The 15,127-nt window shown below is 38.6% G+C and overlaps 1 protein-coding gene across 2 annotated transcripts in view; it reads left to right on the top strand.

Moving 5' to 3' along the window:
• Positions 1–8,390, top strand: part of ankrd11 (ankyrin repeat domain 11) — a 120,432-nt gene extending 112,042 nt beyond the window's left edge. For both annotated transcript variants that reach the window (XM_004913581.4, XM_002933658.5), the window contains 3 exons: positions 554–697; positions 2,397–2,489; positions 4,042–8,390. In XM_004913581.4, coding sequence (XP_004913638.1) covers positions 554–697; positions 2,397–2,489; positions 4,042–4,227 — 423 coding nt within the window. In that variant the 3' untranslated portion in view covers positions 4,228–8,390. The remainder of the gene's footprint in view (positions 1–553; positions 698–2,396; positions 2,490–4,041) is intronic.
• The last annotated feature ends 6,737 nt before the right edge of the window (positions 8,391–15,127 follow it).

Here is a 15,127-nt window from a genome sequence, read left to right as displayed (position 1 = left end):
ACAGTGCGTGCGTTGTGGGTTATGTAGTTTCTGCTTGCTATCTGTAACCTGTGAAGAAGTTGTTACAATTTGTGACATCAGTATTTTAGTCCCTCCTCCCCTTCCAGGATTTAAAACTATGCAAAAAGAAAAGAACTGCATTTCAGTGTATAAAAATATTTATTCATACTTTTTGAACATATTACAGTGATAGATATATTAGGGGTTTCTGTGTTGTGTGGAACTCTTTGATAAATTTTTGTTCAGAAGCCAGAGTTTACCTTTAAAAATATGCCTGCTGAGAGGAACTGCTACCGAAACCTGTGCAAAATTAATAAAAAAAAAATAGTTAAAAAAAAAAAAAGTTTAATAATTGAAGGCATAAAGCAGTAATGACTAAATTAAATCTTGAATTATTTGCAAGGGAAAAAATGTTGCCAATTGTTCAGCTATATTGGAACCCAGCTGTAAATTTCATGTTCTCAGGTAGATGAACATAGTTATTTGCTACATAGTTATTTGCTACAATGTCTATACATAAATTGATGACTGAATTTTTGTCTTGGTCATACAGGAAAAGCTCATAGTGTCCTGTGAGCAAGAGAACCTTCGAGTTCACTGCAGAGCTGCCAGGACGATTGCCAACCAGGCTGTGCCTTTCAGTGCCTGCACGATGTTGCTGGACTCAGAAGTGTATAACATGCCTTTGGAAAATCAGGTCAGTTTCTCCTTAGCACATCCTTAGGTTTCTAAAAACAGTTTTGTGATTTTAACACCAGGACTAGTGATGGGCGAAATGCTTTGCGAGGCATGGATTCGCGTTGAATCTCCACATTTCGCCATTGGCGGAAAAAAAGAATAGTCGCGGGCGGCAAATTTATTTTCGCTGCGCGCAAATTTTTCGGCGGAGCGAAACGGGACAGATTCGCTCATCACTAACCAGGACCAGAACTAGCAGTAGGCATGGGGGGAGGTAGTGAGCAGGTGCAGGCATTGTAAACAAAATACTTGCCTTGGGCACCAATATGTATTAACCTAAGTTGTTAAGCACAGCTGGGCCAAGGTCCTTACCCGTAATCTTCTCACTTTCTGTCCTTTGCTTTGAGAAATTTCCAGAAGTTTACTGGTGACAAATTAAGGTTTTTGCGTTCACACTTTATGCTTACGACTTTAGCAGGGAACATTATATCCAATTTGGATATGTCCTCCTGCTACTCTCGCCATCTGTACTACTGTACCAGTTGGCTATACTACTTTTGTTTTTTCCAGGGGTACCACCAGATGTGTATAACTTTTGCCAGTTAGATACCCACAAGTGATTAGGATGACTAATGATTAAAGTACTCTGGTTGGCATCATAGCCCTGAGTTCATTTTGGGCTAGCATACTTTTCTAAAATAGATATGTTAAACGTCTTATTTTACCATCAAGACTTTGTAAGATACATATATCATATCTTAGGAGGCAGGTTCAGTCATACAAGAGATGGGCAACACAAGTGGCATCATAATCTTGTTTTTTCAGTCCTGTGCTTCCTTTAATGTTTTGCTGAGAAGTTGTATTCTTTGTTTACAAAAGAAAACTATACCCAATAGCACATACTACTAAAAAAGTATATTTTTATTTAGATGAAGCAGGGTTTTTCATGAGCTTGTTGCAGTATATTTTTATAGTAACCTACATTGTTAGGGGGGTATATTTTTTTCCTTTAATCAGATTAAAGTTTGGGAATGGTTTTGCTACTATGTCTGTGATCTAAGTCACTAATGGTAGCAAAATTTTAGGTCAAACTGAAACTTTTACACTTGTCACATGGGGTGCATTGATAACTGTGTCAGGCAGAAAATAGGGACTTTTACAGGATCCTCAGCTAAATGTTCTAGTTATCTAGTTATTTGAAATTTTCTAACTATGCTGGTTATTATCCAATATTTTTAGACCAATGCTTTATTGTCCACAAGACGATTATGGCATCAATATTTCTGGTAGTTTTTGCTTGAGAATGCATGAGCTACTACACATATAGTTTTAGCTAGACAAATGTTTGTATACTGCAAGTTTTATATACTTTTTTCAGCAGGTCGTATTATCCTTATCACATAGGTACATATAATATTGTAATGTATTTGGTCATATTAAAACTACCTTCATAATGAATACTTAACAAAAAGTTAATTTATATAATAATAAGTGACCTATTTCATATTAATATATATGTAAATATTTGTGAGCACAGACATTATTTTTTTTTTTAGTAGTATCTGCCATTAAGTATGTTTTTAGGAAAAGGGTTTTTTTTATCTTTGTTGTAGATAACTGTTCTATGCAATGTATTTTTATACCTTTTGTGTAGAGTAATAGAATGCTTTAACATCCGAACTTTCTTTTTTTTCTGTTTTTTTTTGTTTTTTTTGCAGGGAGATGAAAATAAGTCAGTCCGAGATCGCTTCAATGCTCGTCAGTTCCTTTCCTGGCTGCAAGATGTTGATGACAAGTATGACAGGATGAAGGTGAATGCTTTCAGTAGGGGCTCTAGGAGATACTAATTTTCCAAACATAAGCATATCTAGTTTAAAGGACACAATGTTACCCTGAAATGTTTCCATTTACTGTTACATGAGATGATTTGGGAAGGGGTACAGAAGTGCAGGGATGATATATTGTTGTTGGCTTCTAGGTTACAACACCTTTTAGTGCACTGTAACTCAACTGTAAGGGTTATAATCACTAAAGGACAAATAACTTTTTCATTTAATGTAAAGCAGAGCCAATTATAAATGTGCAACAGTAAGTGAGCAGTTAAGTAACAGACAGGGCCTTTCATTGCTTCTTTAATGTCCCCATCACTAATCTTAGAATAACAGCTGTTTTAGGATGACAATAAGGATTTGAAACCGCAGCTGCCTGTATGCATCCTAATATATTAACTGTAGTGCAGCTTGAGGAGTCATAGATTTTCTCAATACTAATCATTATGGCACGCAAGAAAATGGTGTATCTATTGGTAGGTTAGATGGATTTATTGCCCAGTTCTTTTTGTTATAAATAGGAAATGCAAAGCATACAATTGGAGTATCCTTGAGTAAACACCTGTACGGCTTCTTTTGTAACTAATCATTTGCAGTGGCTTTTCTTACTAGAAAGTAATTGGCAAATTGCTTCCAAAAATGAGGTGAACAGTGAACAACTTTCCATAAAGGTATTACTGGCTCAAGTTTTAATTGTCAGCCTTGCCTAAATAGCACTTGTCTCTTAGGCAGTCAGGCCTTGAGGTCAAAGGCAGTAAAGAGGTTTGTTAACCTTTTAAATTAGCTTTCAGCATGATGTAAAGAGGTTTTATTCTGAGACAATGTTTTCATTTTTTACTTTTCGTGTTTTACTGTTTGTGAATTTATTTAACTTTTTGTCCAGCAACTCTTCAGTTTGTAATTTCAATAGTCATCTGATTGTTAGGGTCTAAGTTAGCTTAGAAACCAGACAGAGGTTTGAATGAGAGACTGGAGGAATATCAGTAGGGAGAGGGCTTGAATAGAAGCATAACTAATAAAAAATAAGAATTGCAATAAAATTGAAGTGTTTCAGAACAATAGTTTATGGGCTGCAGGGTTTAGTGACTGCTATTTGGAAGCTTGAAACCGTCAGAGAGGAAGCCAAATAATTAAAAAAAAAATTATATTAACAAAAAAGACAAATTTAAGGGTTGCTAATAATTGGCCAATTTATAACATCTAATACTAAAAGTTAATTTCAAGGTAAACTACCCCTTTAAAATGACTAATTACTATGCCTGATAATATTAAATGAAAATGATACACAAAAGGCAGACCTCTACTTTTCATACCTATTAATACAGTTTTTTTTTTTCAAGTTAACAATTAGGCCATATTAGTGTGGTTTATGCAGTTCCTAAGCTGTAAACAGGCTTGTAAATTCACTATATGAAACTGGTTGATCGTTCTGTATTATAAACTCACACAATACTTATAGAAGTAAGCTGTTAGTATACTAATTTGTGTTCAGAATACTTTAGAAACATGACCTCTCTCTCTCTCTCTCTCGCAGACTTGTGTATTAATGCGACAGCAGCACGAAGCTGCAGCCTTGAACGCAGTGCAAAGGATGGAGTGGCAATTAAAGGTGCAAGAGCTGGATCCAACTGGTCATAAATCTCTGTGTGTTAATGAGGTTCCCTCTTTCTATGTGCCAATGGTGGACGTTATTGATGACTTTGTGCTCTTGCCGGCATGACAAGGCGGATGACCAGTCTTTATTTGTTTTGTGTATTTTTTTTTTTTAGCCTATAAATGGTAAGGGCCGGCCCCTTTGGCTGAGGAGAGCTCAGATTTCTCTTGCATCTTATTGCTTGCTTATGAATCCGCTGCTTAAGAGGAGGAAGCATCTTGGGTCACAAGAATGGAAACAATATAGAATTGCACTTTTTTCACAGCTTAATCCCAGCACCCCCTCTAAAAGCAGGCATGGTCTTGCCACCATAGGAAGGAAGCACGTAGGTCACGAATACTGATAGAAGGAAGAGAGCAAGGGATCAAGGACATTCCATGTGTGCATTTATCTGTACATGTGTCTGCATCTACAGAATAGCCACCAGTGCTCAGAATACTGGCGATGGACATGCAGAGAACTTAGTTTCATTTGTGGGAAGGAGATGCAGCTTCCGTTTCTTTTTTTTATTGTGACTTTAATTTTGATTATTTTCAGCTGCAGATCGAGGGATCTGAGAATTACTACGGACCTACCCCCCGTTGGCATTTTGTTTTCTCATTATAAACATTTTTACACAGGATGAAATGCTGACGATCTCAGGTCAGCCTAAACATCTATAGACCTCACGTATTTAAAATCAGTGGTGGTTTGTTTAAAATCCATCTTATGTTTCTCCTTTACATGTCCTATATATAAATATATATATATATAGGTCACTGCTGTCTCTCCCCTATGCTGCAGAGCAAGGAAGTGGAATGTGCAGCTCCGTTTATAATAACCTGGTTAGTTTTGTCACTTGGTTATTTTTATGTTCCCCTTTTAATCTTGGGCATTTTGTTTCTCAATTTAGAGAACATAACTTGAAACACTACAGAGCCAATACTCCTATATGTAAAAAATATATATAGAAAAAGGAAAAAATCTGGTAAATGATGTACAGTTTTTATACACATTATCCAATGTACTTTTGCTGCCTTCTAGATAAATTATTTTGCAAACACATTACTGCACAGTTGTAAATAACTTATGTACTGTAACATCACTTTCAGTTTTGTGTAAAGAAATAAATAAATTTAAAAATGTTGTAATATATATAGTTCACCCTAGGCAGCACTTTCCCACTCGCTGAGAAATTTTGAGAGCCAAGCATTAGTTGGGCCATAGAGCGTGTGGTTATGTTCAGGTTTTTATAGGCATTTCTTCCATTAGGTTTGTTGTGTTGCAGTGTCCCTGCCAAAGAATTCTTACCCCTGGGACAAACACAGACTTGGGCAGAAAGGGGGCAGTTTTTGGGCACAAGTTCCACAGTTTTGTTGGATCTGTGGGGGTGAGTTCCAGTTCCTAGTTCCCATAACTGCTGAACTTTGCTTCAGTGCAAAAGGTTTCTCATCATAGAGCTGGAAAAGAGACACTTTGGAGAGCTCGGCAGCTTTGTACCGCGTGTATGTGCTACATAGTTCAACATGAGCATTATTTTTAAAAATATATATTTGTTTGAGCCTGGTATTTAGCTGCAACATATAAGTAATTCAGATATCTAACCTTAAGCAAAGTCATTTAAATTTTGGGGAATAAAGTTTAGTCAACAGAACTGCAGTTTAAAGTGCTGTGCCTAACTGTCAATCTTCTAAGCCTATACAACAGAATCTATTGGTTACTATCTTTTTTTCTTTCTTTCTTGGTCTCTCAAGCCGAGTAACTGCCTCATACATTAGGCTTACACCAAACAATTCAGCAGCATTAAATGGGTTTTGTATTGCTACAAACACACAGGTCTTAAGCAGCCATGCAAACAAAAAGTCTATCCAGCAGAAAACTGGCATAATGCTTATTGCACATGGGCCATTTTGTCTGCTGGTGTATATACTCCCTGCCGTCCCCTGTATGTTTATGTACAGGATCAGCCTGTCAGAGTGTGTGCATACGTTAGCGTTTCCATGCCAAAATGTGCTGTGTATGTGCTGACAAGCAGATCCCATGCCTCAGTGTACAGGAGGTGAAAGGCAGAGGAACAGATTTTATATATGACAATGGAGAGAACAGCTCATGTGGCGTTCGCCTAAGAGTGTGACTTGTTATTGGTTTAAACAAAATGCCAGGTTACTGTTTGGATGGCTGCTTAAGTCCTATTCCATTCTTGCAAGCCACATTGGAAATATCCATTTCCTGTAGTGCTTTTTTAAGTTTAATACTAAATGTAATTATATAATAAACAGCACTTTAGTCCAGTTAGTCCTGGCATCCCCTATTCATTACATTCCAGAACTGTAGTACCCAGACTTAACCTGATGCCTACTGGTTGAGTAACTATTGCATACATGAAGGCAGCAGGTATGTAAGTGCTAAAGCAGACAGACTTCAGGGATGTTACGTGGTTACATTCTGAGATGAGTTAGGGAAGGGCTAGATGCTCAGCTGCAGAAGGATCACCTAGTCAGATTTTGCACTAGGTTACGGTTCTGCGTCAGATTTGGTTGGATTTTCAGTTATGTGTGAACCCACAGATAGGAATGAATGACCTGCAAATCATTCCAAAATGTTCCAGTCAGTGGGTTTAAACAGAAAATTAGACTGAAAATGAGAATATTACCCAGGGATTGGTTTGTTTTCATCGTGCAGAAAGAGTCACCGCTTACAGCATGCTAATCATTTTGTGTAACTTGCAGTTGGCCCTTACTCCATTGTTAGCTGGCATCCTGATAGATATATCCTCACTTAGGGTACTATGAGTACTGCTGCACTCGCTCTGTTTCACTTGTGTGCAAATGGTCCCTCTGGCATCCACAGGAAGAACCCTAGCTCTGACCATTACGGATAGGAATACTGTGCCTAAGCCCAATACAAATAAAACACCTATCTTTTATGATGCCTGGGAAGAAATGATACAAGTGTATTGCTCCGTCGTAGGTTTCATTTCATTCAGATTGTAGGGTGTCTAAAAAAGTGTTTCCAGGTAAAATGGGATTCTGCTTCTCAATTAGGATTGTTTTAACCAAGCAAAATGTTTTGAATAACAATACAGCTTTTAGATTCTACTTGGTAAAGGCTCCCAAGTTTGTAACCTGCTGTTTTGGTCTGCAAATCTGCGCCATTTCCTGCCAGTGATGAACCTTACATTCCCAGCAGCGCCATTACCTTCTCCTCTTCTACCTCTTTGAGTGAATGCTTTGTGGGGTTGTTTTTTTTTTTTTTTTTTACCAACTAACAACTGAGCTCCCACATTGATCAGACTCTTCCATTCCATCCTTCTCACATATTCACATCTGTAGCAGCTTCCAAACTAGTGAGGGCCTGTGTTTGTGTTGCAGGGTGGGTGCCCTCTTGTGCTTGCTTATAGCAGTGCATCAGTCAGTTTCCACAAGCCTTAGGCCTACAGAATTTCCATAAACATTTCTGTACATTTTTCTGTTTTTTTTTTGCTGTCCACTCTTGAAAAAGTTTTTTTCTTTGTGTATTTTTTTTTTTTCTTCAAGTTTTATTGTTCTTCAAGGTTTTGTGATGTTTTGGCAGCTGTGCTTTTTATTCGCCTAAACACGTGGCATCAAAACACCCCATAGTATCTGTGCTGGCACTAGTCCGGTGAATCTCCATTGAAAACCCAACAGTGTAGCGTATAGGCAAGAATCGCTGCACAAGTGCTAGCACAGGCACTCTCAGGTCACCCTCATTGTATTTAATGGTGAGTTAAAAAACATGGTACATTATCTGTATAAAATGGCATCATGAAAAATCCTGAATACTTTCCACCCCAAATTTTTTTTTGTTTTTTTTTAAATACTGCTTGAGAGTTCTGCTAGCCATTAGATTCATGCGTGGTTAGCGGAAACTGGACTTTCTTTTCTCTACACTTGTGGTATGTGGATTCATGTCTTGACCGATTGTACATTTTCCTCCTGTAATGATTTTATGAGACTATGTAAATATATGTAAATACTGATCTAGCAGGTTGATCCACACCCTATTTGTAATGGTTCACTTCGGTAGTGTGTGGAGTAATACAGCAGCCAGATTGCGTTGTTGGTTAATGTAACAGTGTACATTTTTTTCCCCAATTTTTCCACATTTGTGTAAATATTGTTTGGCAGCACTGGTGCTGCCTCTGCACAGCTCTGCCCTTTGCAGCTCAGTCATTCAGCTGTATACAACCTCCTGCAGGATAAATCACAATAAAAGTGAATTTAAACAAATTGTTATTTTCTACAGTTGCATGTACAGAGAAGCACAGAAATGCTGTCGATCCTCAGAGATAATGTTCATAAATAAATTAAACAAAACGGTTTTTCCCGTAGTATATGCTTTTTCTCATGCATTTAAAATGTGCCATAGGGGAAAAAACACGCAGGTAATTTATGCAGAGAAAAGTCCAAATGCCTCACACTGAGGCCCCTGCCCTATTGCAAATCTATTTTCAAAGTGACTGATATAAAGGAATATGGTCATTGTGATGAATAAGAATGGTGTTTGTGAGTTTGCGGGCTGTTGGTATAGATCAGACCCACATTGTATAAAATCTGATCACAGACCCTCCTGCCTTCTGTAACACAATCCTTTTCTTTAAAAGTGTGCCTAGACCCAGGGGCCTATTCCCTGTGCTTGGGGATTTTTATTTTTACTTTTGGATTTATTTTAATCATGCACAACTCTTTTGTAGAGGCATGATTTGATTTCAACCCTGCGGTTCTTAGATATATAAAGCTTGAACCGGAATTATCCTGTAGAACCGGGCCCAGGTTGGGGGGCAAACGGGCCAGGCTAGCATAGCAACTAATATTGGCTCCAAGGGATTGCCTGGTTAATTTTGGTTTCACTGTTTTTCCACTTCTCTGTGTACTACTTTATTCATCAAAAAAACCCTTTCTGGTTAATAGGTGTTTTTACAGTCTGACTTACTGGAACTGGACTTTTCAATTTAGCCTGCAGAGTGAGGCCCAGCTGAGGGTGTTCTACTATATCAGCCCCATCGGACATGACTCCTTTAGTGTCCATAGTTTAGATATTACTATTAAAGGTTGCATTTTATTTCACTTCCCTAATTCAACAATGATGTGCATTGTGTGCTGCACTTCTGTGAGTGATGCAGCTCTTTCTCTCTAGCTTATATCATTTCTATTCTATGGCCCATTTAGGCCCTCTATCCCACAGCAAGAGTTTGCAACTAGAGCTACACAATGCAGTGCCTGGGATGCTATATTTAAACATTAATCACAATGCAAGAATTGCACCATTTTGGTTTGGCCCACTTTTCAATGAAGTTAAAGGATATATTATATTTAACTGTATGTTTTATATTCTATTCAGTAAAGTGTCAGTTGATCTTCATTAAAAAATCAGTTTAAAAGGAAAGGAGTTAAAGCATATTTAAAACAACATGTGTTGTCCCATTATGTAGCAGCTATACTGTTAGCTAATGCTAAATCTGAAAACTGACCATACACCACTAGGTTACACACTGCTGCTGTTTATCAAGGAGATTTACTCCAACAGGAGCCAATAAGGCAGTTTGTGGTCAGAGGTGGATTTTCAGCAATTCACACAAAAGGGTGCAGCAGTGCATAGCAACCGCTCTTATGGGGACATGTAACCTACTCTGACACGGCAAGAAAGGGGCAATGAGAAGTGAAAAACGGAATCCTAAGAAAGGACAAAGGCAATAGAAAAAAACAAAAAATGAGGTGTAGGGATGTACAAGGAAACCATTATTCTCCTTCACAAGTTCTCTGTGTTGTATTTGGCCAAATCTGTTCTACCTAATTTGTGTATTCAAAAAACTATAATTGACTGACGCAAGGATTGAGTGTCAGTTTTTCCTGAACAAACTGCTAAAAATCTTCATTTTGCAGCCTATGCAGATCTCTCTTAAAATCTGAGAAGGGGCAAAGTGTGAAATGGGTTATTTTTCTTTTTTTTTTTTTTGGAGGAGGGGTTCTTCGCTATGTTTTTCCCAACAATTGTTTTATTTGCCTCTTCATTCCAAAATTCTGGTTTTCTATTTCTTGACTGTATGGGAGGAGAGCTGTACTGTGCATCCTACAAATTCAGAGGAGACTGAGCCATAGCAGAATCCAGGACAAGGTTGGCACTTTGGTAACTTGCTCTCTGTTAAATTTGCTGTTCTGTTTAATTCATTTGGGTTCATTTACCAACACTGAGCAACTTTGCGCCCTCCCAGTAACCAGTAGCAACAAGTGATTAACTTGATTCAGCTGCCTGCAGGTGGGGCAGTGAAACAAACAGTGGCTTGGTTCCCACAAGTCACTGCCCAGCTGCAAATTTGGCAGCTGAAGCCTTGTGTGTTGCTCCAGTGGCAGGTAAAGATTACAATGAGGCCCCAGGCCTTAGGATGAATGCTCTGAAAAGCCTCGTCCACTTCTCACCACCTCAGTAGGCAAGAAGGTAACGCTTTTTTTTTTATATATATATATTTATAATATATAAACATATGCTAATTAAAAATTCAATGGATTCAGGACTTGCAGAAGCGGTATCGCTTACTAACCAGCAAAGTTGTGGTTTTGTTTGGTTCCCAGCAGAAATTTGCTTTGTCTAAATATAATAACAAGCACTGCCTGTATAGCTTGCAAGTGCACAATGTGTAAATCTTCCTGTCTGGTCTTGTTGCTATCACCAGCTGGATCCCAAATGATCGTGCCATGTTCCCATGGACTCAGTGTCCCCACTTCAAAATGAAATAATGGTGTGTTTATTGTGCATATCACAACCAAGTAGAAAACCTGCAAGTCATTTTATGGCAGAGATTGGGTTTTTTGGGTTAATTCAGTAGCCACAGCAGGACTTCCCATTCGCACACCAGAATCTGAAGTGCAGCACAGTGGCTTCTGGCATGCAATAAGGATGTCATGATGGTAAAAATCCTCTGCTTATTTGCCAGTTGCACTAAGGACTCCACACCGTTGTTCCCTTTGAGGTGTGTGCTCATGTGGGGCAAAAATTTGTATACACATCCATACTTTGTATTCTATCAGATCAACCCTTGAACACAAGGTTTTTTAATGTGTGCAGAATAGAATGTTTGCTCATATGGTGCACAGGAAGTTAGAGGAAGGGTTAATGCTGTAATAACCTTTGCAGGGTTGTTCCAATAACTGTTATGAAGCATGTGTGTGTGCGATAAGATGTATCAGACCAGAACTGACTCTTTTGAAAACACCTTTTTCCAATCATAGAAAGTGGGCACTTGTTTGTATGTGTGCAATTCCCTTTGTTAACCACTAGGTGGAAACCCTGCTTCAGCAAAGCGCTGAGACTCCTGCCTGGCTTATAGCAAGAGTTTCCTCCAAAGTGCTGTTGCAGGCTTGAGGCTTCTCACAATCTCCGAGCCACAGGCCTGCAAGTAGGGCTGTACATTTGAAGACATGGGGCTTGTCTGTATTTTATGCCAAGGGAGCTTTACTGCATGGTGCACCACTGGTGCTAAATTTAGAATAAATGCCAACAGCTTCTAGAAGACTTTTATAAAAATGTAAATTTCTTGGAGGGAGAGAAAGGGAAGCAGCAGAACTACACTGGAGGGAAAAGGCTGTATTTATAAAGGTGTATAAAATGCAGCAAACTATAATGCTGTATAATGATTTCAAGTGTGTCGCTAGTAGGGCTGCTACCTCTTCGGTTTTGACCCATACAGTTCGGTTTTATTTAGGCTTGTTCGGGTCTCAACTGTCTGTTCCATCTTGTGTCTGAACCATAATCCGGCCAATAAATGAAAAAAAAATAGATAGATAGATACCATGGAGCAACATGGCTTTTTATCATCATGTACAGGAAATTTCTTATTAGAAAAAGAAAAAGCAAGTCAATGAAAAAATTGTAATTGTTTTCTTAATTAGCATTGCTGTATTTTATATAATAGATCCCCTGCATTTAATTAAAGGATTGACGTCATCATCCCCACCTCCAGCATCACCGTCCCAACCCCAATGCCATCAGCCCCACCCTCTTTGTTTGGGTTTAGTTTCCGGCAAAGGTGCCAATCCTAGCAATAAAGCACCCTTAGAAACTGCACCCGCTGAATAGTTCACCACCAATTAGTTTATTTTCTAATAAGTAACCTATACCTAATAAGTAACCTAAGCTTAAGCAATTTAAGATGCAAAAACTTTATTTACTTTCAAAGAAACTAGTAAATAAGTAACTTCCATATAAACTCCACTGGCCCCCAATTGTACAATTACAATACTGACATATTAGCACCAGTATTACCTAGTGTATATATAATGTATACAAAAACTTAAGGTACTTTCATATCAAGCAATGACGGCACAGAGTGGGGGCAAACTCCACTGACCCCCACTGAACAGACTGGTAATTAGCACATTAATTAATGGAACTGTTTATATGAACTGCTTATTATATAGTTACATTAGCTTTTATTATTGTAAAAACAAGGGGTGTGACCAAAATTGGTATTGTGCACTTGTTTTCAGGGGACCCTGTAACCGTTCGGTTAATTCCCAGCATCCATCTTTTGCTGATCAGTAAGCAGGGCATGCACACGGGGAACTAAACTGGTTGTTACCTTTGCGTTAACTTTTAGTATGATGCAAAGAGTTAGATTCTGAGGCAATTTGCAATTGGTCTTATCTAAAAAACTACAAATAATTCCAATAAAATTGCAGCCTCACAGAGCAATAGTATTTCGCTGCCAGGGTCAGTGACCCTCATTTGAAAGCTGGAAAGAGTCTGAAGAAGAAGGCAAAAAACATTCAGAAACTATAGCAAATAAATAATGAAGAACAATTAGAAAATTGCTTAGTATTAGCCCTTCTGTAACATAATAAAAGGTGAACCACCCCTTTAAGTTTGTGCAATTGTAACCGATGTGGTTGGGGAGAGTTAATGACCGATCTGTGCACAGTCCTAAAACTAAAAAGTTGCCAGGAGGTTTTACTTCCCCCGGTGGGATGGCACACGCGGCGGCGCGACTTCGCACATATCGCCAAAGTTGCCTCGCGAGGCTTTTTCGGCGATATGCGCGAAATCGCGCTGCCGCGTGTGCCATCCAACCGGCGACTTACATTTTCGCCGGTGGGATGGCAGGGGAAGGCAACTCGGGGAGATTAGTCGCCCGCGAACAGGGAGTTTTGTTGCGGGCGACTAATCTCCCTGTGTGCCAGAGCCCTAAGAGGAAATCAGCAGCTCTAAACTTTTTTTTAGTGAATGGAGAGTTGGCTCAAATACACTTCAGTCTTTATTTAACATTATCCAGAATGTTTGCGAACTGGGGATTTCCTGATAAGGAATCTTTATGTTTGGATCTCCATGCCTTAAGGCTGCTAAAAATCATTTATACATGAAATAAACCCAATAGGGTTGTTTTGCCACCAATATGAATTCACAAGGCTCAGTTGGGATCAAGTACAAGGCACTGTTTTATTATTACAGAGAAAAAGCAAGTCAGGCAAAATTGAAAATTGTGAAGAACAAAACTGCTGCAGTTTAGAGGTTTCTGAATATAGATCTAATCCCAGTACTGTGTTAGTCAATATATTGTGGTACTGGATGTCACAGGACAAGACCATCGCCTGGACATATCAAATCAGATTGCATATTATTGTACCAGTTTCTATAATTTGTATTCCCCTGCAGATTACACTACTACCCTAAACATTCCTATCATGATGGCTATATTAATGTATTAGCATCTATTACAGTACTAGATTGTATAGTACCTCTCTCTATATTACTGCCCCTGTCACTATATTATCTTTGACAGGGCTGTTGCACCAGTCATTAGTCCAATTTAGTAAAATGGGATCATAAAAAAGAAAAATGGGCAACTAAATTATTTACCTTAACCAAGCCCCCAACTCACCCATGTAATCCCACAATCCACCTAAATCAAGCCCATTACCCCCCACAAGTACTACCCCTCTGAACTGACTGCTGAGCTTCACGACTTCCATCCCCCTCTGCCACAGAGCTCCTCTGTGGTCTTCCCTGTCCCCACCTGATGGCAGCCCTGATCTTGGCTCTTCTATAAATTGATGTCCCTGCCCTTTAGGGCTTTTCCACCAAGTATATTCCTCACCCATTCTAACCTCCTGATGTATAGCACTCAACCACCACTTCTGGCCCAGCACAGTAAGAATAAATCGGCTATACATGGAAACATTTGGTTCTTCCAGTCTAGATTTGGTAAGCCAGCAGCGTATTATTAACATAAAGAGCAGAAGTGAAGAAGTCAGATTCCAAATAAACCTGCTCAATCAACATTCTGACCAAACTCCATGGTACAAAGATATTGGTCTGGATCACCTGCCTAACATATGTGTACCAAAGCTTCCTTTCATACAGTTCTACCGTTATGTGTGGCCAGTTTATGAATCATGGGTAAAACCAGTGCATTGTGGGAAAAAAACATAGCAATTGCATCAGGGTAAGTGAACACACCCTATTACAGCAATAGCTATTATTATAGCACTTAAACTGTGAATAGATTTTAACTAAAGTGCCTTTTCTTTCTTTAAAATCTTAATCATTGCACACTTTCCCCAACCACAACAATCCATCTTATAGCTGCATCTCAATAAGGTTATATTTCCACCTGTAGCTTTTAGCCACTCTGCTTACTACTTCTGTCTATTAAGTTCGGTAATACATAGACTTGTACAAATATATACAGTTTAGGAAGACAAGTACTGTACTATAACAATCAGGCTAATATGATTGCCAGTGTGAGTATAATAATACCAGTCTCTATAGTAAGGTTACTAGATCACTTGGAAATTCAGGGACAATTCTAACAAACGCATGATGCAGGGCTGCACTGATTTGTATGTACACCAACCTCCATAATGTTTGGGACAAAGACACATTTTTCTTTGATTTACCCCTCTGCTCCTCACTGTAAAATTTTAAATCAAACAATTCAGACATGAATAAAGTACACATTTTAGACTTTAATTTA

This window comes from Xenopus tropicalis, chromosome 4, assembly GCF_000004195.4.
Source record: "Xenopus tropicalis strain Nigerian chromosome 4, UCB_Xtro_10.0, whole genome shotgun sequence".
In the NCBI taxonomy this organism is placed as follows: domain Eukaryota; kingdom Metazoa; phylum Chordata; class Amphibia; order Anura; family Pipidae; genus Xenopus; species Xenopus tropicalis.
Note: the sequence above shows the minus strand (reverse complement) of the source record. Positions and strands in the feature narration are given on the sequence as shown.